This window comes from Monodelphis domestica, chromosome 2 (assembly GCF_027887165.1).
Source record: "Monodelphis domestica isolate mMonDom1 chromosome 2, mMonDom1.pri, whole genome shotgun sequence".
NCBI lineage: Eukaryota > Metazoa > Chordata > Mammalia > Didelphimorphia > Didelphidae > Monodelphis > Monodelphis domestica.
This window is the reverse complement of record NC_077228.1, coordinates 251,832,090-251,859,805: the sequence shown is the minus strand read 5'-3', so window position 1 is coordinate 251,859,805 and position 27,716 is coordinate 251,832,090. Positions and strand designations below refer to the sequence as shown.

Sequence of the window (27,716 nt, the reverse complement as noted above, 5' to 3'; positions counted from 1 at the left end):
AGAAATCTATTTCTTCTTCTGTTAGTCTAGGCAATTTATATTTTTGTAAATATTCATCCATATCACCTAGGTTGGTATATTTATTGCCATATAGTTGGACAAAGTAGTTTTTAATGATTGCCTTAATTTCCTCTTCATTGGAGGTGAGATCCCCCTTTTCATCCTTGATGCTGTTAATCTGCCTTTCTTTTTCCTTTTTTTAATTAGATTGACGAGTACTTTGTCTATTTTGTCTGTTTTTTCAAAGTACCAGCTTCTAGTCTTGTTTATTAGCTCAATAGTTCTGTCACTTTCAATTTTATTAATTTCTCCCTTAATTTTTAAGATCTCTAGTTCGGTTTTCTTCTGGGGGGTTTTAATTTGTTCCTTCTCAAGTTTTTTGATTTGCATTTCCAATTTCTTGGTCTCTGTCCTCCCTAATTTGTTAATATATGCACTCAGGGATATGAATTTTCCTCTAAGTACTGCCTTGGCTGCATCCCATAAGGTTTGAAAGGATGTCTCACCATTGTCATTTTCCTCAACAAAATTATTGTTTCTATGATTTCTTCTCTAACTAACCGATTTTGGAGTATCATATTATTTAATTTCCAATTAATTTTTGATTTGGCTCTCCATGTACCCTTACCGATCAATATTTTTATTGCTTTGTGATCTGAAAAGGCTGCATTTATTATTTCTGCTTTTCTGCATTTGAGTGCCATGTTTCTGTGACCTAATGTGTGATCTATTTTTGTGAATGTGCCATGTGGTGCTGAAAAGAAGGTGTATTCCTTTTTGTCCCTATTTATTTTTCTCCATATGTCTATTAACTCTAATTTTTCTAAGATTTCATTCACCTCTTTTACCTTTTTCTTATTTATTTTTTGGTTTGATTTATCTAAATTTGATAGTGGTTGGTTCAAGTCTCCCACTAATATGGTTTTATTGTCTATTTCTTCCTTCAATTCTCCTAGTTTCTCTAAATTAAAAATTTGGATCCTATACCATTTGGTGCATACACGTTGATTAGTGATATTTCCTCATTGTCTATACTCCCTTTTAAAAGAATATATTTACCTTCCCTATCCCTTTTGATCAGGTCTATTTTTGCTTTGGCTTTGTCAGATATCATGATTGCAACTCCTGCCTTCTTTCTATCAGTTGAGGCCCAAAAGGACTTACTCCATCCTTTAATTCTAACCTTGTGAGTGTCAACCCATCTCATATGTGTTTCTTGAAGACAACAAATGGTAGGGTTTGGGGTTCTAATCCAATCTGCTATTTGTCTACGTTTTATGGGTGAATTCATCCTATTCACGTTCAAAGTTATGATTGTCATTTGTGGATTCGCTGGCATTTTGATATCTTCCCCTAGTTCTGACCTTTCTTTTTTAGCTATCTCCTTTTGAACCAGTGATTTACTTTAGGTCAGTCCCCCTAGTCCTCTCCCTTGATATGCTTCCCTTTGTAGCCCCTCCCTTTTTATGCTCCCTTCCCCTCCCCCCTCTCCTTCCCTTTCTTTTTATACTCCCTCCTCCCTCCCCCTCCTTAATTTTCCTTTCTTTCTTGCCCTGTTGGATAAGATAGAATTCAGGATCCCACTGGATCTAGATGTTCTTCCCTCTCAGATTTGATTTCACTGAGAGTAAGGTTTAAGTAATGCCACTTCCCGCTCTCTTCCTCTCCTTCTCGTATGAGAGTTCTTCCCCTCCTCTTCCCATGTGTATCTTTATATGGGAAAGATTATTCTATTAAGTCCCCCCCTATTTCTTGAAGTAAATCTTAGTGTTATCAATGGTTCCCCCCCTCCCTTTTCCTTTCTTTGCCCCCACTTTCACCAAATCTTCTTTATGCCCCAATCTTTCCCTGTGCATGTTTCTTCTAACTACTCTTTTGAGAGTTACACAAAACATTTTCCCCACATATTAACATATATAATTTGATGTAAATGTAGTCCTTATAGAAGAGAGTTTGACTTAAAGAAAAAGATAAGATTTATCTCCTTTTCCCTTTCTTTCATATTTACCGTTTCATGTTTCTCTTGCTTTCTGTGATTGGATGTCAAATTTTCCACTAAGTTCTGGTCTTTTCTTAGCAAATGCTTGGGAATCTTCTATTTTGTTGAATGCCCATACTTTCCCCTGGAAGTATATAGTCAGTTTTGCTGGGTAGTTGATTCTTGGTTGGAGACCCAGCTCTCTTGCCTTTCTAAATATCGTGTTCCATGCTTTGAGGTCTCTTAGTGTGTTAGCCACTAAGTCATGTGTGATCCTTATGGGAGCCCCCCTATATCTGAAGCTCCTCTTCTTGGCTTCTTGTAGGATTTCCTCCTTTTCTTGGAAGCTCTTGAATTTGGCAATTACATTCCTAGGGGTTGTCTTTTGGGGGTTTAGTATAGAAGGTATTCTATGAACCCTTTCTATTTCTATTTTGCCCCCTTGCTCCAGAACGTGTGGACAATTTTCTTTTATAATCTTCTGTAGAATAACATCTAGTTTATTGTTAATCTCTGGTTTTTCTGGGAGACCGATAGTTTGAAGATTGTCTCTTCTTCCTCTGTTTTTCAAGTCTGTGACCTTTTCAGTGAGATATTTTATGTTTTCTTCTAATTCATTAATTTTTTGGCTTTGCTTTATTGATTCTTGCTGTTCTATGATCTCACTTTCTTCGAGTTGCTTAATTCTGGTCGTTAGGGACTGGTTTTGCTTTTCAGCTTTGTCTGCCCTTCTATTGGATGTTTCCAGCTCTTTTTCCAATTGAGCAGTCTTATCTGTCAGACAGCTGATCTCTTTCTCCCATTTTTCTTTCCAGGTTTCCATCTTTTGGGTAAGTTCCAGTTTGATTTCTTCCAGAGCTTGTTGATAGTTTCCATTTTGGGAGGCATGTTCTGATTTTTTTTGGATTTCATCCTCATTCTCTTCTTTTCCTTGGGTACTTCCACCATAAAAGTTTTCAATAGTCACCTTTTTCCCTTTCTTCCTGGAGGTTTGATTTTGGGCCATGTGAGCCATCCCTTTGGTGGTTTTATTCCCCTTTCCTTTTTGGTCTGGGGTCTGGGTGATATGGGCGGGTTTTCTGTGAATTTAGGTTGCCTCAAACTAGTTCTTCCGAGCCTCTGAGGTTTCTTAGAGCACTGGGCCCTTGATCACAGCCAAACTGCCCAGGTGTTCAGCTCCGCCCAGATAATTAGTGCGTGGTCCGCCCCTGGTGTTTAGCTCCGCCCAGATGCTCAGCGCAACCACCCCGAGTACAGCTCCCTGGGCCCCCTCTGCTCAGCGCAGGATTCTCCCGTGAAACCGCCCTGAGATGTTTTTTCCTGGCAATCCCCAGATCCCAAGGACCCTGGAGTGCTCCCCCAGACAGAGACATTCCCCACTCACTCGCTGTCCCAGTGAGCACTCCAGTAGCTCACTCTGGTTTGGTGGGGGATGTTTGGGGGGGGGAGGTCGGCTCAGTTCATGTTTCTGTGCAAGCTTTTCCTCCTTATTATAGTGTGGAAATGTTCAATCCCCACATACCTTCGCCTCTGTGGGGTACTGGAGAGTACTGGGGAGTCCTTCTGTTCCTCCAAAGGTGATTTTTATGCTCCTTTGATGTAGTCTATTTTGTTCGGTGCCGGGGAGAGGAAGCGTGTGGCGTCTAGATTGCAGCCATGATTACCCAGAAGTTTCTCATATATATCATTTAAAGATCTCAGATTTTCTCTACTCTGAAATGTCTTTTAGTAGATTCCAATTTCCTTTATCTTAGTGTGATTCAATTTCCTCATCTATAAAATAAAGATTCTGGACTAGGTAACAGGAGACCTCTGTTGGCACTAAATTTGTGATGCCATGAAAGTGATTTGCCCAAGGTCAGAGTTAATAAATGTTTGAGCTAGCCCTTAAACTCACATCTCCCAAACTCAAGTGCCATGCTCTTTCCATATTATGTTATACTAGAAACATGCCTACCAACAAGTGAAAAAGTAGCAGAGAAAATGAAATAGCATTATTATATAGCAGATGAACAAGTGAAAGGTAGGCTGTGGATCATAAGACTTTCAATGTGGTACAGAACTCCTTTTTAATCAAAAGTGCTCAATGAAGCATTTTCTTCTTTTAGGGACTTACCTTACCACTCTCATCAAATTTTCCAACTTGGGAAAACCATTCTTGTGAGCAGAACCAGGTAGGCATGATCACTGTTGGTCCGTAAGAAGTGAACACCTAGGAAACATGATTATAATTAAGGGAATTAATAAAAGAGTTTCATTCTTCATATAAAGACTATCAACTAGTCAATTAACAGATATTTGTTGTATGCCTACTATGTGCCTGGTACTGGGAACATCGAAACAAAAATGAAACAGTATTTAGTCTCAAGGAGCTTATATTTGAATAGGGTATATGTATGTGTATATACTCATATATACAAATGTATACATATATACATTTACACACCAAATATAGAATCAATACAAAGTAGTTAGGGAAGGAGGGCACTAGCAGTTGTATCATTATCATCTGTTTCTCACAAAATACAACTTCAGAAAAGGATAAATGAATTTCAATTGAATGTTAGAAGTAGAAAGGATTTTAGAGCTAGCCATCCCAACCTCTTTCATTTTATCTTTATAAACTACGAAGCAGTTTGTAAATGTGAACATGAGAAAACTGAGGTCAAGAAATACAGGAATTTGCCCAGTCACACAGAAAGTTAGTGGCAGAGCTGGAACTAAAGATGAGGTCACTAGGCTCCTTTTTCAATAGATAACAATAATTCCAGTTTTAAGAAGCATAGAGGATTTAGACCTAGTACAGGTATAGAGAACTCCTGGTTAAGGGAACTCTATCAGGGCAAGTTGGCATCTTCTCTTTTATTTATAGTGTTAGCTGCCTAGAGTATTGAGGGATTAAGTGACTTGCTCAGGGTCATACAGCTAGTATATATTTCAGGCTGGAATTAAAGTCATACTGCCTCACTAAGAAGTATATAAATTATATAAATTGTAATTGAAAGTAAAATTCTAGTCCTGGTTATCAATAGAACTACACATAAAACAAGAAAACAGAAATAACAGTGTTTCCACTCTCCAGGTTTCATAAAATCTCTTTTAAATAACAATGCAAAAAACAACAAAAGTCAATACAACTTTAAAGTAAAGGAAGGAAAAGAAAATTCTGGAAAAGAAAAATGTCCAATCCTAACCATAACCTTTATACTCAATATCAAAAACTAGTTTAAAAAAATTAAAAGGAAAAAAATACTGTAGCAAACAATGTGAATATTCCCACTAATTTCCTATGTCTTAAATCATAACTACTTCCACAAGGAATGAATCCCAATATGGCCAGGAACTATACATAATAATGTTTTCTGCCTTAAGCATCTCAAACCCAATCAAGTAGTAACAAGAATATCCAGATACACAACTATTATGAAGCAAATAAAATAATCATCCAAAAAAGGTATATAATGTGCATAGCAGCAACACGTGGAAAGCAGTAGAAGCTTTCTAGGAAATTAATTTTGACTTAAAATTTCAATTTGCTGCTGCTTTTTGAAAACCGTGGTTAAGATCCTTTAAGAAAAATAAGTTCAGTGTTTCAGATGTCCTGAAGTATCAATTTTCTCTTATTTGAATCTGGGGAAACCAACTGAATGATGGTGGTTGATCTGATTACTCTATATGCTTCACAGTGTTTTTTTGTTACCTGTTGTCTCCACATTATTCCATTATTCCTTCCTTCACCTATATAAGTTAACAAATACTTACTGAGGTCCCAAAACTTAGCACTGCTCTAGAAATATATCCATTTGTACACCAAATGCCACTCATTTCTCCTACTTAATGTCACTCAAACTTAGTCCTTGTTTTGCCATCACCCTAGTCTTACTGTTTCTTACCTGAATTATTACAATTCTAATAATAAAACAGCAGAGTGGCATAGCAAAAAAAAAAAAAAAAGAATTGGGTAAGCCACTTAACCTAGCAGACCCTAAGCAATTCTCCAAGAAAAGCTATAAATACCCTATCTTCTACCAGTTTATAACACCCAGTGTTAAGTGCATAACTTAAAAAAAAAACAACCATTTATTTAAATGCCTACTGTGTATGTGTCAAATAAAAGACATTACAAAATTAAGTATGCAGTAGATTTTATCAACACCCTGACTTATTTCACCCTTGTAGCCCTTCTGAATCACAATGCATGACAAGTAATTCCAAATAATTTACTTCACTCCAAATTCTTTCTGTACATACTTTTTATCCCACTCCTCATATAATAACCTTTGGAGGATATTAAGAAACCTGAGAAATTATCTAGATGAACCTCCTTTTCTTAACAAATGAAGAAACTGATATCAAAGGAGGCAAAGTGACTTACCTATTGATGGAGAGTAGGAGTCAGTCAACTAGTTCAGGTGTTAAAATTCTAAATCTGATGTTCTCATTAAACAGTTGCCTCCCTACATTACATTCATTCAAGAAACATTTATTAAAGGACTTCACTTTCATAAGATCCAAGAGACAGACAGACACACACACACACACACCCCGATGGTATTCAATAAATACTTTTTGTAATCAATGGCAGAGTTGTTCTTTTAATCATAAAAGGGATTAATCCAGTATGTCTTTAAAAATTGAGATCTCTAATGCCATCTGAAAAATTCAACAAGTATTTGTTTAAAAATTTTCCTACATAAAGAATATTGTGCTAAGTTTTGTGAGAAATATAAAGTTTATATAAAAGGAAGGAAGTTGGCTTTATGGAATATATATTTTAATAAGCAGATATGAAGTATACAGAAATAACTATAAAAAAGTAATGCATGTTAAGCAAGAGAGGAGGAAAGATAAGTGATATATGAGGACTGACAAGGAAAATAAAATTACCAACTATATCAAGTTCTTAACCTGGAATCCAAGGATTGGGGGGGTGGGGTGCACTTTGTGAACTTGGATTCAAAAAATCACATCTTTATTTTCAATAACTACTAATTGAAATGTTTATATTTCAATTACAAATTTAAAAAGAAAAATTATTATGAGAATGGGACCATCAGTTTCACCAGAATGCTTAAAGGGGTCCCTAAAACAAAAAAGTTGGGGAATCCCTGAGCTTTGGGGAACCAGAGATAGCTTTATTATTCAATTCAATAAACATTAATTAAATATCTATTATGTGACAGGCACTGTGCTAATAGTTAGGGATACAAAAAGGGGGGCAAGACAGTCCTTGACTTCAAGAGTCTTACAGTTTAAAGGGGGAGACATTATACAAATATGTTCAAAGGAAGCAATATAGAGGATTAATAGATATTAATTAAAAGAAGCAAAGCATTTGAATTAAGACAGGTTAGGGAAGGCTGTCTACTCAAAGTGGGATTTTACTTGGGATTTGAAAGGGAGGTCAGTAATCAGTGCAGAGAAGAGAGAATGTTCCAAGCATGGAGAACAGTCAGACTTTTGTCTGTGAAACTTCTAGGAAGCTAATATCACTGTATCAAAAAGTATGTGCTGGGAGTAAGGTGCAAGAAGACTAGAAAGGTAACAGAGAGCTAGCTAGGTTATGAAGGACCTTGAATGCCAAATAGGTTATTTTTTCCTAGAGGCAACAGAATGCCACTGGAGTTTACTGAGTAGGGAAGTGACATGATTAGACCTGAGTTTTATATAGGAAAACCACTTTAGTGGCTGAATGGAAGATGGAATGGAGTGGAGAGAGACTTGAGTCAAGCAGACCCACAAGCAGGCCACTGTGGAAACCCTGGCATCAGGTGATGAGGGTCTGATAAGCCTTATCAGGAGGAGAGAAAAAGGGATATGAGATTTTGCAAAGGTGAAATTAACAGACCTTGGCAACAACTTGGAAATGGGCCAAGACGGCATTCAAGTCAGCAAAAATTAGAAGGCAGTTCTGTAGATACAAATTTCAGAATATATTTCCTAAATGCCACTTCTTATTTCACGTCATTATCTGGAAGACTCCATCATGAAAGGTATATGGACAATTGAGGTGCTCTCTAAGGGTCAGAGACAAATTGGAAAAATTTATCAAAGGGGAATGTGTTATCCTAAATCCAAGTGTTCAGATTACAGATATAAAGTAATAATTACACTGGCTGTCAGATTGAGTAAAAACATTATATAGGGAATGAGTAAATGAAGAAAAATATGCTACTCTGCAAGATATTAAAGTGACAGGGGGCAGTTAGACACTTCCTAGCTGTGTGACCCTAGAACAGTTTCTTAAATCCATCCAACTGTCTAATCCTTACAACTTTTCTACTTTGGAACTGTAGGATTTAAATTAATGTCTAATACTTCAAGTACTATATTTTATGAAGTTTATTACCTGACAAAATAGAACCATGTGACTAAGTTTTCTATCTGCTCAAAATGCCTGCTCCACCAAAGTCACCATAGGAAGGAAAGAGGGCTAGACATGGAACTCCACCCAATTTATCTCCTGTCTCATCAGCACATAACAACAGGAAGAGAATAGGGTATTGGGAATCGTAGTTTTGCTGGTGATCATAGTTTTTAGGGTAACAGATTCAAATTACACATCCCCCCTTGAGGTCCTTTAGAAGACTAATCTCCCCAATGGATCTTGTAAACATAACCAATTTATAAATTACAATAATTGGGGGATAAAAGGGAAAGAGAATAAAATCAATGATTACTAGGCACATTGACAAAAAGCTGATTGGGGGCAGTCCCCTTCAGCATAAGAGTATACATACAAAATAAATGTCTTACAATCCCCCACAGTTCAATTTTACTACAACCCAGAGTTCATTCTGAATCTTTCGGTGCAGTATGAGGTTTCTGCAGGCATCTCCATGGCACCTTCTCCAAGTAGTTCAGTTCCTGGATTATAGGAGGTAGCAAGTTTCTTAACTTTTATAAAACTAGAATTTTATGACAATTATACAATCCCCTCTGAGGAGGGTGATGACAAACACATGGATCAAATCAGGATACATTTTCACTAAGAAAACAGCTTTATAAAGAACAGTAGTATAGCAGCTAATTCAAGAAAACCTCTTGGGTCTAAAACATTATCAAAAATCTAGATCATTCTGGTAGAGGTAGATTAAGCTGAAGAGTTAACAATCATCCAGAAGGTACTTAGGCTTTGTGGGCAATGCTTTCTCTAGGGAGCCATCCAGGGGTACCATGCCCTAGGAAAACCTTCCCAGCTCCTCTGGTATGAGACTGTAACAGTCGTAAAAGGCATGTCTTTATATGTCTTGTCCACTACATTTTTACAAATGCAGAGGTGAGGATTAGTGCTATAATACTTCACATCAGCTACTAAATGGACCCTCACCTCCTGTTACAAACAACTCAAAGATACTTTTATAATGATATCTTCTTCAGTCCAGTCATATGGGGAGGTACAACTAAAGACAATATAATGACACATAGAGCTAATTGTTAAAACACAGTAACTTAAAGTGACATAGTGTAACAGAAATTAACAAACAAAATAAAATCTTAAAACAAGCAATCAGAAAATACAATATATGTGACAGGATACAGGTACTGAATTAAAGAGTCCTTTTTTTTTCTAATTATGATTACAGAGATTTTTCATAAAACAATGAAATCTGAAAAGGCCCAAAATCTACCTCCAGACTCTTTAAGGTTCCTTCCCCTCCCCAGTATCATCATCCATCTAGGTTCCTTTTGGTCACACCTCTGGAATCTCTCACACTGAGGGAGAATTCTTCACTGAACATAGTGTGGAGGAATCCCATATTGGATGTACTGTAGAGACTGGACAGGTCAGAATGACAAGGAGGTGTAGGGAGATGAATTTCTCCCATGAATCTAAGGATTATTCAAGCTAATTGCCAAGGACCAGTGTACCCAGGAACAAGAGGAAAAAAAGATACCCTACAACTGGGAGGAGCTGTTTGAAATGGGTGATGCACTGCTCTTTCATACAGTGAGCCATGCTTGCAATTCTATTTCCTTTTTGGAAGAGTAACCTTCCTTCCCCTTCCCCCTAGGTGTAAAATGCCAGGGAGCAGCTTGCTTCCCCTGCCACATGTACAGGGAGTTATGAGGGTAGAAGCTCTCCTTGGAAACAGAAGTACTCAGCTGTTGGCAATGTAAGGGAAAGAGGGATTTATACTTTCCAAGCCTCTGGAGAGTGGCTCCAATTAGCAGCAGCAACAGCAAGAGCAGTAGCAGTGGGAGGAGCAGAAGCTTCAATGGCTTCACAAGGACCACCCAGGCAGGGAGGCAGGAGCAGGAGGCTGGATTGTAAGCAACAGGCAGAAACAGCAATGCCTGGGTGGCGAAAAAGCTGTGACAGGAGAAACATGGTTTCTTTTCAAATTAATCTACTCAGAGACAATTAAGGGTTCTGGTCACCAATAAACGTAGGCTTTAAATTAATATCTAATACTTCAAGTATTATATTTATAAAATTTTTATCTAGGAAAATAGTTTGACTAAGTTTTTTACCTACTCAAAAAAGCATGCTCTACCAAAGCCACCACAGGAAGGAAAAGGAGGCCAAGAGACAGAACTCCACCGAATTTATTTCTTGTCTATATCAGCACATAATGACAGAAAGAGAGTAGGGTGCTGAGAATTGTAGTTTTGTTGGAGATCTTAGTGTTTAGGGTAAGAGATTCAAATGACACAGAACTAACACTTAGTATTAGTTATAAGACAGAAGGTGATGGTTAAAAAAAGATATTAAAGAGGCTATCATTCACAAAAGTATACTGCTGGTGTGTGTGTGTGTGTGTGTGTGTGTGTGTGTGTGTGTGTGTGTGTGTGTGTAAGCCCTTGGAGCAAAGTAATAGAAATGAGGTTTTTCCTAATGAGGTGACAGCTAATGCAAATGAGAATGACACCAAAATTGCTTATCCTCTAAGAAATAATTATTTTTCTCTATAGTTAGGTATGAGATCCTTGAGTATACTTCAGAGAGAAAGAGATGGATAAAGATTATTGTTGACTCCCTCTAAAGTAGGTCCTTACAAGTCATAGAGAACAATAATATTAACAATAGACAGGACTGAAGAGCTTTGATGAACCTGAAAGAGTAGGAGGAGTTAAGAGGATAGAAGTTGAAGTTCCATTTTTGACATTCATCACCTATGTGACCATAGGACATTTACTTCCTGGGCTTCAGTTTTTTCATCTGTAAAATGGGAGGGGGGAGGGGGAAGTTGGACTAAATGGCCTGTGAGGACCCTTCCAGTGATAGATACACAGCTCTATGATCTGTCAAGCCTAATGTCTAATTTAATTTCTTATGATTTACATGTGTAAAAAATGATAGTTATAAGTAATTTAGAAAGTATTGCTAAAAGATTATGAAGTCTTAAGTAAAAAAATGCAGACCTTAGAGCCATGGAGGCAAATCTATGACATGTATGCCAGAGAAGATACATACATGACTCAGAGGCTAAGATGTTCCCTTCCCCCTCTCCAGCATGCCTGAGGACATTTTTTCACTTCACCTGATCCTCTGCCCAGGAGCCCAATGGGAGGGCTTCTTCCTTCCCCTACCTGGAAGAAAGCATCTTGGGGTGGGGTGGGGGGAGGGAGATAGCATTCAGTCTCAAAAAGGTTTGCCATCACTGCCTTAGAGGATACATGTGGAATTTTGAACTATTGTCAATTAGAAGCAAGGAATTCAGAACAGAAAGGTACATAGTTGGGGTGTGAACAGTTAGATAAGAAGACAGAATCTAAAAACAAGTTTTAGATTTCTAAACTACAGTGCAAAATTTAGGAATGAAGGTCTCCTGGACATAAGAGGAATGGCTAAGTAAAAGTGTATGTATCTAGAGTCTTGCAAATCAAATTAAAAGGACTTCACCCTGAAAAGAAAGATCAAGGGAGAAAATTTTAAACAAAGAATGTCAGAATTAGAAGGGACATAAAAGAGCATGTTTACATGAGAAAGGGTGGAAGGCAGAATTTTTATTTTCTCAATCTAAAAAAGAGAATTTAATGAAGTAGTTGAAGAGAACAAAGAAATGAAATAATTTAAATTTAATTTGATAATTAAAATAAAAATATATAATTAAATAACAAATTAAATAATAAAAGGAATTAAAGAGTACTGACAAGTGGATGCACCAGGCCAAATAAATAAAAGGTTCTTGGGAAGAACACAGACATCATGAAAATGATGTTTTATGAAGATTAAACTGAGAGCAGGAATATATGCTATGCACCTGTCTAAACCTATAACTGCTTCTCAGTTTGCGTTTATTTCATTCTAATCACCGTGTTAGTTCAGGACATACTGCATAGAAGCACTGGAACATTAGGACATCTGTTTTCTGGTTCCTACCACTTGTCACTCAACACCTTAAATTTGTCCTCTCAAATTCACTATAAATGGACAAAGGTCTAAAAACATTAAGTCTGTTTATTCCTAGTAATGATCTAGTAATATATCAGAAGTAGATATGCAGCTCAATGACTGAACGCCAGGCTAGAGATAAGAAGTCCTGGGCTGAAATCTATCCTTAGGTACTTTCTAGCTATATGATCCGCCCTTATTGCTCTTCTGCCTTGAAACCAATACACTGATTCTAAAATGGAAGGGAAAGGTTTAAAAAATATATTATACTATATCCAAAATAGAGAGAGCCAACAATCAAACAATTCATCAATCTTTGAGAAGCAGTAACTTATCTGAATTAAATCAGAAGGACTAGGGCTTAGGATCAGTCAAAGAAATTTGAAGTCTCTAAGGGCCACCTGGGTTTTGTCCTTTGTGCTCAGCCCTCAACCTACCCTGGCTTGTCCATTCTAAGATTTCTGCATAACTCTGAGGGATTGGGTAAAAGAATTAAGAGATGATTCTTTTTACTCTTTCCAGGGTGAAGAATCTAATGCTACATATATTTTTGGAGGATCTGAGATTTCTCATCTGGTTTCACTAGGAACTTCTTACAGATCCAAAAAGAAAAAAATAATAAACACAAAAACATGACTATTATGAAAAAAAAAAGTGAAACCTGGATAAGGATAGTTTGGGGGCATGTTTATATTTGTGCCAATGTTTATGTCCTGGATAAATATAGATCAAAGAATGAAACTGTAAAATTTCAGAGTAACATAAAGTACATGAAACTTCCCACATCTGAACACTGTATTCATTTAAAAAAAATAACTAATAAAAATCTGCATTTCCTGTCCCTATCCCTTTGCAATAGACATTCCCTATGGCTGAAATGCCTTTGTTCATCTTTTCCTCACAAAATCCCTCTTATTTAAAAAACTCAGGGAACTTCCAGTCAAGATGGTGGCTTAGAGGTAGCAAAAATTCAGACCTCTGTAAAACCTTCCTCACCGATCAAAAACACATTGCTTCCAGGGGTCTGAAAACCAAATCTAACAACAGGACAGAGCTAGGGGCCCCTCCTCCTGGACCCAATTTAAAAGGTATGCCCCCTAAAAGCTGGAACCCTAAAGCATACAGGTTTAAGAAGAAGAAAGAAGGAAGATCTCAGGACCCCTCCATCACCCTACAGTGCTGAGCCTCCAGCAGTGGCTAGAATCTCTAGGCAGGCAAGGGGACTAGTCCAGAGGGAGAACCTTATAAGCAAAGCTGTGCCAGTCTCAGGGCTTAGAACACAGACGGCATAGAGGCAGCTGGAGAGGCATAGAGCAGGAAGCCCAGTCTCAGTCAAAACTCTCCATTTTGCCCCCCCCTTCTGGAGTTCTTGGCCTCAGGGCACAGCCAGCTTTGCAGATCAACTCCTCCCCCCTGGCTGAATCTCATCAATAAGGGCAGATAAGAAGCCTTCAGAAGGCAGAGAAGCTCAAGCTCTAACACGCCTTCCCCACAGACTGATCTGAGAGCCTCACTGACTGAGCTCCAAGGGGCAAAGGCAGCAATAAACTACAGGCAACAACCTTGACCACAGGGCAGGAAGCCCAGCTCCTTTTCAGCTTCTGTTGTCAGCTAGGGAAGATCAGACTACCTGACCAAACAGCAGTACACAGAAGAAGCCCCTTCAAGACAGAACAGCCCAAACTCACAGATCCAGCACAAAATGACATGAGCAAGACTACCGGGGGGGGGGGGGGGGGGGGGGGGGAAGAAGGGGGAAATATGAGTAAACAACAGAGAAAGAAAAAATAAATTATGATTGGCAGTTTCTATCCAGGCAATGAACAAAGAGCAAATGAAACAGAGGAAGATCAAGGAACCCCAAGCAAAAACACAGAAACTCCAGCAAATTAGACACAGGCTTTGGAAGAATTCAAAATACAATTTAAAAAACAATTAAGAGAGACTGAAGACAACTGGGAAAAAGAACTTAAAAGGCAAAATAAATCAGAAAATAGTGTCTTGAAAGCCAAAATTAATCAGCTTGAAAATTAGGCAAAAGAGATGAAAGATGAGGCAAAGAAGATGAAGGATGACATCCAAATAAAATCAGATCAGAAGGAGAAGGATGACCAAAAAGTCAGGGATGAAATTCAGTCTTTAAAAACTAGAATACAACAACTGGAATTAAGTGACTTCACAAGGCAGCAGGACACTATAAAACAAAACAAAAAGAATGAAAAAATTGAGGAAAATATGAAAGCACCTCATTCACAAAAAAGAAGATTTAGAAAATCATTCCAGGAGAGACAACTTAAGAATTATTGGTCTACCAAAAAACAATGACAAAAGAAAAAGCCTGGACACATACTACAGGAAAATTTCCAAGAAAACTGCCCCAATATTCTAGAACAAGAGGGAAAAGTGGAGATTGAAAGAATCCACAGATCACCTACTGTACTTAACCCTCAACTAACAACACCCAGAAATATTATAGCCAAATTCAAGAACTACCAGACCAAGGAAAAAATATTACAAGCTGCTAAGAAGAAGTCATTCAGATACCATGAAACCACAGTGAGGGCAACACAGGATCTGGCTACATTTACACTGAGGGACTGAAAGTCATGGAATATGATATTCTGGAAAGCAAGTGAGCTAAATCTACAACCAAGAATCAACTACCCAGCAAAACTGACAATATTCTTGCGGGGGAAAGTATGGTCACTTAATAAAATAGAAGACTTCCAAGTATTCATAAAGAAAAGACCAGACCTAAACAGAAAGTTTGGTGCCCAAACACAGAACTCAAGAGAATCACCGAAAGGTAATTATAAAAGGGGAAAAAACAGCAACAATAACAAAAAAAAAGACTTTTTTTAAGGGACCCAATAAGTTAAATTGATATGTATACGTATAAGAAAAGAAGATAAAGAGGATATTGGTAACTCTTAAAAATTGTTATTATCACCTGGGTAGCTAGAAGAACTATACTTAGAGGGAACAGTAACAAACTGTATAGGATGAAATGCCAAGACATAAATATGTATATAGATATATGTATGCATAAATATATATTTAATACTAGAGGTAAAAAAAAGAGGTTAATGCTAAGAGAAATGGGAAAAGAAACAAAATGGGGTAAATTTATATGTAATAAAGAAGCCCCTGCTGGGATTGGGGGAGATCACCAATATACTAGAAGGGTAAAGAGGTTGGAGATAGGAAATACTTAATTCTTACATGCATTGAAATTGACTCAAAGAGGGAAGAACAATCAAATTCATTGGGGCAGAGAATAGATTTGTGCCCTATAGAGAAGTAGAAGGGTAACAAATGGACTGGTAGGAAGGAATGCAATACAAGGGAGGGAGAGGGTGAGGGGGTAGTTTAAAAAAACTGTAAAGAAAATAAGAGGGGAGGGGGTAGAAAGAAAGTAAAATAAGGGTGGGAATTAGGGGGACCGACTAAAACAAAACACTGGTATAGAAGGAAATAGTGAAAGAAGAAAAGGCAGAGCTAGGAGTGGAAATCAAAATCTTGGGAAATACACAGCTGGTAATCATAACTCTGAATATGAATGGAATGAACTCACCCATAAAACACAAGCAAATAGCAGAGTAGATTCAAAACCAAAATCCTACTACTGCTGACTACAAGAAACACACATGAGGAAAGACAGACACGCATAGGATATAGGTAAGCAGATGGAGCAGAATCTATTAGGCATCAACTGAGAAAAAGAAGGCAGGAGTTGCAATCATGATATTTGACAAAGCCAAAGAAAAAATAGATCTAGTCAAAAGAGATAGGGAAGGTAATTACATCCTGATAAAAGGCAGTATAGACAATGAGGAAATATCAGTACTCAACATGTATGCACCAAATGGCATAACATTCAAATTTCTAAAGAAGAAACTAGTGGAGTTCAAAGATGAAATAAATAGAAAAACTATACTAGTGGGAGACCTGAACCTTCCTCTATAAGAACTAGATAAATCAAACCAAAAAATTAATAAGAAAGAGGTAAGAGAAGTGAATGAAATCTTAGAGCTAGTAGATATGTGGAGAAAAATAAATAGGGACAAAAAGGAATACATCTTCTTTTCAACCGCACATGGTACAATCACAAAGATTGACCATGTACTAGAGCATAAAAACATTGCAAACAAGTGCAAAAGAGCAGAAATAATAAATGCAACCTTTTCAGATCACAATGTAATGAAAATAATAATTAGTAAGGGTACATGGAGAAGCAAATTAAAAATTAATTGGAAATTAATACCATTCTCCAAAATCAGTTAGTTAAAAACAAATCATAGAAACAATTAATAATTTCATTGAAGAAAATGACAATGATGGGATATTCTTTCAAAGTCTATGGTATGCAGCCAAAGCAGTACTCAGGGGCAAATTTATATCCTTGAGTTCATATATTAACAAATTAGAGAGTTCAATGAATTGGGCATGCAATTTAAAAAACTAGAAAGTGAACAAATTAAAAATCTTCAGATGAAAACTAAATTAGAGATTCTAAAAATTAAAGGAGAAATTAATAAAATTGAAAGTCAAAGAACTATTGAGTTAATAAATAAAACTAGAAGCTGGTACTTTGAAAAAAACAAATAAAATAGACAAAGTACTGGTCAATCTAATTTAAAAAAGGAAAGAAGAAAACCAAATCGACAGAATCCAAAATGAAAAGGGAGACCTCACCTCTAATGAAGAGGAAATTAATGCAATCATTAAAAACTATTATGCCTAATTATATGGCAATAAATATGACAATCTAAGTGATATGGATGAATATTTACAAAAATATAAATTGCCTAGAAAAAAAGAGGAAGAAATAGACTACCTAAACAATCCCATATCAAAAAAAGAAATTGAACAAGCCATTAAAGAACTCCCTAAGAAAAAATCCCTAGGTCCAGATGGATTCACAAGTGAATAGTATCAAATATTCAAAGGACAATTAATCCCAATATTATACAAACTATTTGAAGCTCTCCCAAAAAGATCTGGAGTGAAACAAGGATGCCCATTATCACCACTATTATTTAACATTGTGCTAGAAACATGAGCAGTAGCAATTAGAGAAGAAAAAGAAATTGAAGGTATTAAAATAGGCAATGAAGAAACCAAGCTATCACTCTTTGCAGATGATATGATGATCTCCAAAAAGTTACTCTAAATAATCAACAGCTTTAGCAAAGTTGCAGGATACAAAATAAACCCACATAAGTCATTAGCATTTCTATATATCTCCAACACATCTCAACAACAAGAATTAGAAAGAGAAATTCCATTTAAAATCACCCTAGACAATATAAAATACTTAGGAATCTATCTGCCAAGACAAACACAGGAACTATATGAATACAACTACAAAACACTCTCCATACAATTAAAACTAGATCTAAACAATTGGAAAAACATCGATTGCTCATGAATAGGATGAGCTAACATAATAAAAATGACAATCCTATCCAAACTAATTTACTTATTTACTGCCATTCCCATCGAACTACCAAAAAACTTTTTTACTAAATTAGAAAAAACCATAATAATGTTCATTTGGAAGAACTGTGGATTTTAAAATCTCCATCTTGCTTGGTCTAGCACCCAGAATTGTGTACACCCATGCTGCACGAGCATGTGCTAGTCAATGACAAATCAGAGATGAATAACTGCCCACCTGGGCTGTCCTAAGCCAAGCTTGAGCCACCATTGGCACTTGTGAGGCAGAGGAAGTAATGTAGAAAGCAGCCTCTGGAATTCGCTCACTTCATGTGGACAGAGCTGGGCGGCAGTTAGTGCTAGGAGCTTGAGCAGGGAGGAGGCCCGCAGACAGCTTCCTTCAGATCAGTCACGTGAGTCAAGGACTGATTCTCCTTTCTACCTTGGCTTTCCAGGCCAAAGCTCCCTCTGGCTCAACCAGAAGGTTGAGTTAACCTCTTTCCCTTTCCTCCTCTCTCCTTCTCTCCCTCTCCCTTTTCTTACTCCCGTTGTGATTAAACCACCATAAACTCCATTCTGACTTGAGTGTTTCATTTAGGGAATTACATAGCTGAATTCCCTGGCGACCATAAATTAATATATATCAGTCTTTTAAAGTGATTTCAATATCACAGAACAAAAGATCAAGGACATCCAGGGAAATAATGAAAAAAATGTGAAGGAAGGTGGCCATCAAAACAATATGGTACTGGCTAAGAGACAGAAAGGAAGATCAGTGGAATGGGGTAAGTGACCTTAGCAAGACAGTCCCCAAATCCACTATTTGATAAAAATTGCTGGGAAAATTGAAGACAGTATGGGAGAGTTTGGGTTTGGATCAACATCTTACAACCTACACCAAGATAAACTCTGAATGGGTGAATGACTTGAATATAAAGAAGGAAAATATTAATAAATTAGGTGAACACAGAGTAGTATACATGTCAGATCTTGGGGAAATGAAAGATTTTAAGACCAAGCAAGAGTTAGAAAAAATCACAAAATGTAAAATAAATAATTTTGATTACATCAAATTAACAAGTTTTTTTACAAACAAAACCAATGCAACCAAAATTAGAAGGGAAGCAACAAATTGGAAAAAATCTTTATAATAAAAACCTCTGACAAAGGTCCAATTACTCAAATTTATAAAGAGCTAAATCAATTGTACCAAAAAATCAAGACATTCCCTAATTGATAAATGGCCAAGGGACATTGTGGAAGTGAGAAAACCCAAAGCCCTCTTTCCCTAATTTGGTCCATTATTATTTCAATTTGGCACTCAGACTGACTGAATTCACAATTCCTGAAGACAACGATGTTTAAGCCAGTAATCTGTGGGTAGTGTCAAAATAATTTTAGGGTTGTGATTTAAAATCTAAATTAATTGGTCACCAGGGGAAAAATTCCCAAATAAAATACCAAGTCAGTATGGAAATTTATGGTAATTTTAATTAATATAGAGGGAAGGATTTAAGGAGAAAGAGGGAAGAAGGTATAGGATTTCTCATGCCTAGCCTGTGCCAGGGGAGTTCAAGGGTCTCTGAAGATTAGAGACTTCTAACAGGATAAAGTTGGAAAGTAAAGGAAGAAAAAAACTCAGCCAGAAACTCACCACCAAACCAGACAATAGCTGTAGCCACGCCAAGATGCTGAAAGGCCCAGCACACTGCCACCAACCACCTCTACAGGAGAGAGAGAGAGGAAGTGACACAAAATAAATAGACCTTTTTCTCTTATGTTCCCTCCTCTCAATTTTCACATCTACCAATAACATCACAGGCTTTTCTCCAGGACTGCCCATTCTTTAGTTCTCATCTTCTTTGATTAGATTATATTTTTTGAGTTACTTAACAGTTCTTTGTTAAGTTCTCCTTTGAGAGTTACTTAACCTTTTTGCGATTGATTTAACCTTTATAGTTACTTAGCACCTTTTTGTATTAAGATCTTAAAATAGACTTAGCTTAAAGTTCTAGCTTCACTATAAAGTAATAATTGAGTACATTCATTGTTCAATCAGGAGATTACAATTTCATCTTCTCCATAAAGTAAGATCTAAGTAGGGTGGAGTAATCTAAATTTCACAGTAGTACTGGCAGCTATTACAGGCTATTGGATTTACAATATCCTGTATAGTAAAATGACAAATATGATTGTTGATTCTGTGGAATGTATAAGCAACAACTCAACATGCCATTTCAAAAAGAAACCATTCTCTGGCAAATTCTGACACAGATTGCAGCCATTTCCATGGCTGCAATATAAACTGTGACCTACCTTAAAAACATTTACAGATGTGTAATTCCGAAAACTACAGCACAGATCATGTTAGTGGATACCAACTTGGAGACATTAGTCAAAAACAAGTTTGAAGAATTCCTGAAGTCAAAAGGGCTAGATCAGATGAAGGATAATGGTCAGGCAGACAATGCACCTAAGAATAAAGACAGAAAAGCCAAGAAAGTAAAGTCTGGTGCACAGGGCAGTGACAGTGACAAGGACACTAAGGCAAATAGTGAACCTAAGAAAATCTTTCCACTTAAAGACATTTCCACGATATCTAGTACAGCTAGTGTGTTGCACTCAAAGGTTCATAGGCAGTTTACTAACCAGGAATTAGATTCCATGAATAAAAGGTTCCCAAAGTTTATCAACAAGCCCCATAGAATTCATAAGGAGCTAAAACGTGCTTTTTGAAATTTTGAACCCAGTTTTGAGGATGTGGAATTTCTTCTGGCAGAATTTTTTAGCCCCCATGAGCATCACCAGTTCATTGAAAGGACTAGGTCAGAAAATGGCTTACATATGAGCAAAGAGAGGACTTTGATTTCTCTAATCCCATCAGCATTACCTATCTAAGGAAATACAGGGAGGACTTGCTCCAAGCCATAAAAAAGTGTTGCTCAAAACCAAATGCTTGGGAAAAATTTGATAGACTGGTGCAAAACAAAGGAGAACATCCAGCTTCCTTTATTGATTGCCTGTCTGAGACAGCTGAAGCTATAATGGGCATAGAATGGGATACAGACGAGTCTGTAGTGCCCATAAGGAGACAATTTCTGAAAGGATGCACACCACATCTCAAAAAAATTTTCAAATATTATTTTCCCAGATATGATACTGTGAATTTGACTGAATTAAATGATGCTACATCATACATATATGACAGTCACACAGATCAGAGTAAACAGGTGGCAGATTTACAGCTAAAGTTGGAAAACTCACAGAAAAATTTAAGAAATAAGGAGATTGAAGAAATTAAGAATTTGAATACTGTTAGAATATACCCCAAACCTGTTTATAAGCCAAGAAAAGGCAGTATTTTTTCTGCCACAAAACTGGACACCTGATCAAAGACTGTTTTCTAAAAAAGAAGTATGAAATTAATAACAACAAAAACACACAAGTAAAATACAATAAGCAGAAGTCTAGTTGTGATCACTGTACGTTGAAATCCAGTTAACGCAATAGGTCTGCAGGAAATGACAAAAGCTATAAAGACAGAGACTAAGTCCAAATATGTAGACATGGTTAGGAGAGAATTATGAAGCCAGAACTATAATATGTTTAGTTTGGTGCATGGAGATAGAGAAATACAAAAAAGACAGGCTGCTATTAAACTTAAGAGAAAACAGATAAGAAACAGTGGAAAGTTGGTGCAAGAAACTGAATGTGTGAGTGCTGAGAAATGCAAACCAAGTAAAAGATCAAATGACAGGCAAAGACAAGTAAAAGAGCTTGATGAAGAAGTTAAAAACCTCATTTCTCAAATAACAACAGAGATAGGAGACTTAGAGAAAAACTGTATAGTAACCACTCATAAAAAAGTAGAAATCAAGTCAAAACATACTTGGAAAACTTTTTTCAGTGCAGATTGGGCACAGGGATTGAATTTTGTAAAAGAAAAAGTCACATAAACTCAAGCAGGAATTAGTGAGAGATACAGAGAAACAAAATTTCAATTCCCTGCAGCAAAATGACTGTAGTAGAAAATAAAAGCACAAGTTAACTGTTACTAATGAGGTTACTGTTAATGGAGCTGTAAATGATTTGGAAATATTCACAGATTTGATTTCACAAAACACAGTTAATTCTTCAAATAGCTATATGACAGATCTCTTTAGAAAAAACATCTAATTTGAATCCTGAAGCAGAAAGTCTCCATCCTACAATGATAAATTTAGAAAATGCAAAATTTAATGAAAATGAAGCTGATATTACATTTGAAAATAATAATCATATTCAAAGTAATGGAGGTGAAATAACAGTTAAATTTGAAGAGAGGAATGGAATGAAAAACTTAGTAATTGCTATAACAACCAAGGATTCAAACAGCAGACTTGAAACCAACATTCCAAGTGGGGGAGGAGGGTCTGGCCAAGTAACATTATATGAGATTAACCATAGATATTACTTAAATTCATTTTCCAATGAAGTTGAGGATATGGTACAATCAAACTCAGATGAAGATCTCATAGGAAATTATTTAAATCAAGAAGATTTAACTATTTCAACCATAGAGCTGGCAGAGGGTAGCAAAGAAGTACACAGTGATAATAAACACCTTAGTTACACAGAAGCCAGAAATATATGTTATGGAATACTGCGGGGAAGAATGAAGGCACACATCCCAGTGATACAGGGGAAATGCAGCTCTACTAAACTTATTCCCATAAGATAACATCATAGAGGGAGAGGTTTCTATTTCCATACAGTCAAAAGACAGTGAAGATGAACTTTAAAAACTTCAGGCTGATGATAGAGTAGAACCTATGAATTTTAGCAACAGCATTGCATATCTGCAAGAAGCAGCTAACCCCATAACATCAAGTTTACTACCTCAAAACACAAATCTAAAGCTTATCAATGAGAAACAACCAGAAACAGATTTAGGAAACATAAAAACTGGTGATATAGGGTTAGATCAGCACAGAAAATCAGAATTAACAACTGACACAAGTTTACATAGCACTGAACAAAATCCAATGAATAACATAAAGAATTCAGTGACTCAGAATCTGAAACAGATTCAGAAGGAATATCATATGGTGTAATAATGGGCCAAATTAGTGATTTAGAACAAGAACCTTATCAATTTTTTACAAGCTTTATGAGGAAGCAGACGAAGATTGGGATGTGTGGGACACAAATGAGAAAAATTGAATACCTGAAACAAGAACAACCAAAATCTTATGAGTATGATGATGATGAAATCTTTGGGCACAGAACAAGTTGCATACCATTGGAGGAACTCTTTGCTAGATTAGGAGTTGATAATCATGAAGACTTTATAGAGAAATTGAATTGCATGGCTTATACAGACACTAATTATGAATGGGAAGGAACATATTAAAGAACAAACTGGAGGGCAGATAGATATACAATTTCACATCTATTCTTTAACTTCAAAAATATGACAAATATCATTCATGCAGTAACAGTGAAACCAAGATTAGTTTGTGTTCCATAGGGTAACATGCAACACAAAACCTTATGAGAATGAAGAGAACAACTAAGTAATTTGATCACAACAAGAAAAACTCCTAAGCTTTTAGTAGCAAACTCCAACTTCCTAGAATGCTATTGAAGCGTCTATTCACATTGGATGAATTTGTTATCAAAGATTTTAAAACCAACTTATAAATGAGAACTGAAACAGGTTATCCATATCTTTCAACCTTCATCCTAAAACAATCTCTACCAGGGGAAGGAAGAGAGGGAGGGTATATCACGAAGATATTACCTCATAGTTTCAGATATCTCACAAGAGACAACAATGTGGTCATGTCATCAAAGAAAATACATGCAAATGACATCTGATAAAAAAAAAGGCCTAGTCATAAGCAGCAACACAAATAGCCCTAGAAAAAATCAACAACAATCACTATGAAAGGACAGCACACGAGAGTACGAATCAACAGAAAGTACAGACAAGAGAGTATTGCACATGTTAAAAGATAACAGAAAAGCTCTGCAAAAGCAAATAAAACAGCTCCAGAAAGGAATGTAGCTAGTAAAACAGACAAAAAGAAAAACATGCATTTTAAAAATTAGCTCCAAAGAAAATTTTCTACATAGTCTATACAAAGTCTCTGCCAACAATAGCAACAACAAAGAAAGTAACAAAGTTATTTAACATGAAAACATAACTCCATTATCCAACAAAATACATTATATCCAAATTCTATCCACACCAAAAGATAAGAAAACTTAAAATTTATATTCTAAACATAGAATATATAAGAACTTATATATACTGCATACACCCACTCATGAAGATGATCATATATAAAAACTTACTTCCACACATGAAGAACAACTCATGCGTATTGACAAGCACTCATGAAGAATTCATATCTTACTTCCATGCACAATGAAAAATTTCAATCTTACAAGCATGCACATGTAAAAAACTTACGCACATGCATGTTCCTGATTGTTCCAGTATGTTCCTGAATATTAAAGGACACAAGGCTTCAATCAAGAACAAAAACAGACAAAATGTGGCATGTAGCACAGATGAAGAGACTAAGACACATAGTTTTCTACAATCAACATCAAAGACATGGAAAGACTTTGAAATTTTGGACTTGTGATCATGAGGTTATGTAAGAATGTGACATACATGTTAACATCACATATATATACATATGCTACACATAAATATAATTTGGAAAAATCTCATGGACTGGGTAAGTCTATAACATATGCATAATTGCAAAACACAAAATTCACACTGATATATAAATTTCTGTGGAAAATTCAAACAAAGAAATTTCTTATCTGCATGAGTTTGCACAGAAATCAAGAACAATGTATTATATTTGTACATATGTAAATCTGTATAGATATAACTTATGTACATATGTAAATACTAATGTACTAACTAATTGTATTAGAATAATTTATTAATGTCCTAATAACTAACTAAAGGGACAGCTTAGAGAAATTTGCTCAAAGTCTTAGGGAAGTAGGGACAGACATATACTTAAGTATAGAAGTTAGATTACATTATGATTTTAGATTAACAATTGTTAGTAATAGAAAATTTTATTTAGTTGAATTTATAGACATTAGGAGATATGACAGGTCAAAATACTGTTGAAATTGTTTAAAATTGTTACATGATTTGTTATTATGTTCAAAACTATATTCATGTAAAATCCCTATTACCTAAACCATTTTCCGACAACTGTTTTGAATTTAGAATCTCTGAGACATCCTGCTTGATGTCTAACGGACAGTTAGACACATAAGATGAATCAGCAGAAAGGTTAGCATTAAATAAGTCCATTTGAGAATTGTTAGTGGAGAGATGATAATTGAATTTATGGGAGCAGACAAGATCACCAACTAAAATTGCATAGGAGAAGAGAAAAGGAATCAGGACAGATCCCTATGGGATACCCAAAGTTAGCAAGCATGACTTGGATGAAAATTGAGCAAAGGAGACTTAGAAGCAGTGGTCAAATAGGTAGAAGGAGAATCAAGAGAGAATAGTCACAAAAATCTAGAGAAAAGAGGATAAGCAGTAGTACTAACAGCTGCAGAAAGTTCAAGAAAGATGATTAAGAAAAAAACTAATAAATTTTCAATCAGGAGATAGTAATGTATAATAGAAAGAGTGTTAGGTTTCAAAATTTAAAAGGACTGGATTAAAAAGAATTTGATTCCTAGTTCTGCCACTTACTGCCCGTGTAACACAGCAAATAACTTAATGTCTTTGAATCTTATGTCCTCATCTGTAAAATGAGTGATTTGAATTGCCCCTTCCACTTTAGATTTTAGGAAAGCAGATTTCAAAATGTTAAGAGAAAAGATAGTGTCCCATGAATTAAAATTATTTCAGATACATCAGCCTAGAGGTAATGGGCATGCACTTGGCTTCCCTCCTTTTAACTCTATCATGCCCGGGGTGTATGGGGTGTTCAGGGAGGGGTAATATCTCTGGTATGGAGGGCTTGTCGTGCCCTTCTAGGGCAGTTCTCCAGCCTCTGACCCCCACATGACACTCAGCTCTCACTTGTGGCTCCCAGTAGCTGCTAGCATGCGGCAGCGGCCACACCCTGGGCAACGGCTTGACAGGCCAGCTAAACCTTGTGAGAGTAGCCATCAGGTCATAGACCCCTGGTGAACCAGGGCCTTGCTCACCCAGCATGTGAAGACTGCTTTGGCTGAACAGACAGAAGAAACCAATAAGAAGGTTCAGCGGCTGAGATGGCGACACAGCAAAGCACTGTGGAGTGCATAGGGCGTGTTGGAGCACAAAAGACAACACGGCCATCCAATGCAGCTGAGGAAGTCTCCAGGTGTAACGACTTTTCGTGCCACTGGACCCAGGCTTCCAACGCCAAGAGAGTGGGACTGTCTCTGTGCAACGACTTTTCCACTTAAGTCTCCTTCACACATAAGTGTCTTTGTGCACACTCATCTATCATAGATGAAAACGCACAAAGACAATCGTCATCCTCAGTTACCAAAAGACTACTACTATACCCAAACTTAGCATAGAATTAGGTAGACAGAATAGCTAAGATAGATTAGGATTTGTTGTTTTGGTAGGGTAGAGGAATATTTAACATAGTACAGGCTTAAGAATTAGATAGTTAGTTTACTTATTTAGTGCCATACCCATTGAACTACCAAAAAACTTCTTTACTGAATTAGAAAAAAACATAAAAAAATTCATTTGGAAGAACAAAAGATCAAGGATATCCAAGGGAAATCATAAAAAAAATGCAAAGGAAGGAGGCCTTGCAGTCCCAGATCTCAAACTATACTATAAAGCAGTGGTTATCAAAACAATTTGGTACTGGCTAAGAGAGAGAAAGGAGGATCAGTGGAATAGACTTGGCATAAATGATCTCAGCAAGACAGTTTATGACAAACCCAAAGACCCCCAGCTTTTGGGACAAAAATCCATTTTCTGACAAAAACTGCTGGGAAAATTGGAAGACCATGTGGGAGAGATTAGGTTTGGATCAACACCTCACACCCTACACCAAGATAAATTCAGAATGAGTGAATGACTTGAACATAAAGAAGGAAATTATAAGTAAATTAGGTGAACACAGAATAGTATACATGTCAGATCTTTGGGAAGGGAACGTTTTTAAAACCAAGCAAGACTTAGAAAGAGTCACAAAATGTAAAATAAATATTTTTGACTACATCAAATTAAAAAGTTTTTGTACAAATAAAACCAATGTAACTAAAATCAGAAGGGAAGCAACAAACTGGAAAACAATCTTCATAAAAACCTCTGACAAAGGTTTAATTACTCAAATTTACAAAGAGCTAAATCAATTGTACAAAAAATCAAGCCATTCTCCAATTGATAAATGGGCAAGGGACATGAACAGGCAGTTCTCAGCCAAAGAAATTAAAACTATTAATTAGCACATGAAAAAATGTTCTACATCTCTTATAATCAGAGAGATGCAAATCAAAACAACTCTGAGGTATCACCTCACACCTAGCAGATTGGCTAACATGACAGCAAAGGAAAGTAATGAATGCTGGAGGAGATGTAGCAAAGTAGGGACACTAATTCATTGCTGGTGGAGTTGTGAATTGATCCAATCATTATGGAGGGCAATTTGGAACTATGTCTTCCCTTTGATCCAGCCATAGCACTGCTGGGTTTGTACCCCAAAGAGATAATAAAGAAAAAGACTTGTAGAAGAATATTCATAGCTGTGCTCTTTGTGGTGGCCAAAAATTGGAAAATGGGGGGATGCCCTTCAATTGGGGAATGGCTGAACAAATTGTGGTATATGTTGGTGATGGAATACTATTGTGCTAAAAGGAATAATAAAGTGGAGGAATTCCATGGACACTGGAACAACCTCCAGGAAGTGATGCAGAGTGAAAGGAGCAGAACCAGGAAAACATTGTACACAGAGACTGATACACTGTGGT

At 36.5% G+C, this 27,716-nt stretch overlaps 1 protein-coding gene across 1 annotated transcript in view; it reads right to left on the bottom strand.

Annotated features, from left to right (window-relative positions):
* The window catches only part of B3GNTL1 (UDP-GlcNAc:betaGal beta-1,3-N-acetylglucosaminyltransferase like 1), a 174,043-nt gene that overhangs the window by 86,460 nt on the left and 59,867 nt on the right, over positions 1–27,716 (bottom strand). The window contains exon 7 of the mRNA XM_007483420.3: positions 4,095–4,190. Coding sequence (XP_007483482.1) covers positions 4,095–4,190 — 96 coding nt within the window. The remainder of the gene's footprint in view (positions 1–4,094; positions 4,191–27,716) is intronic.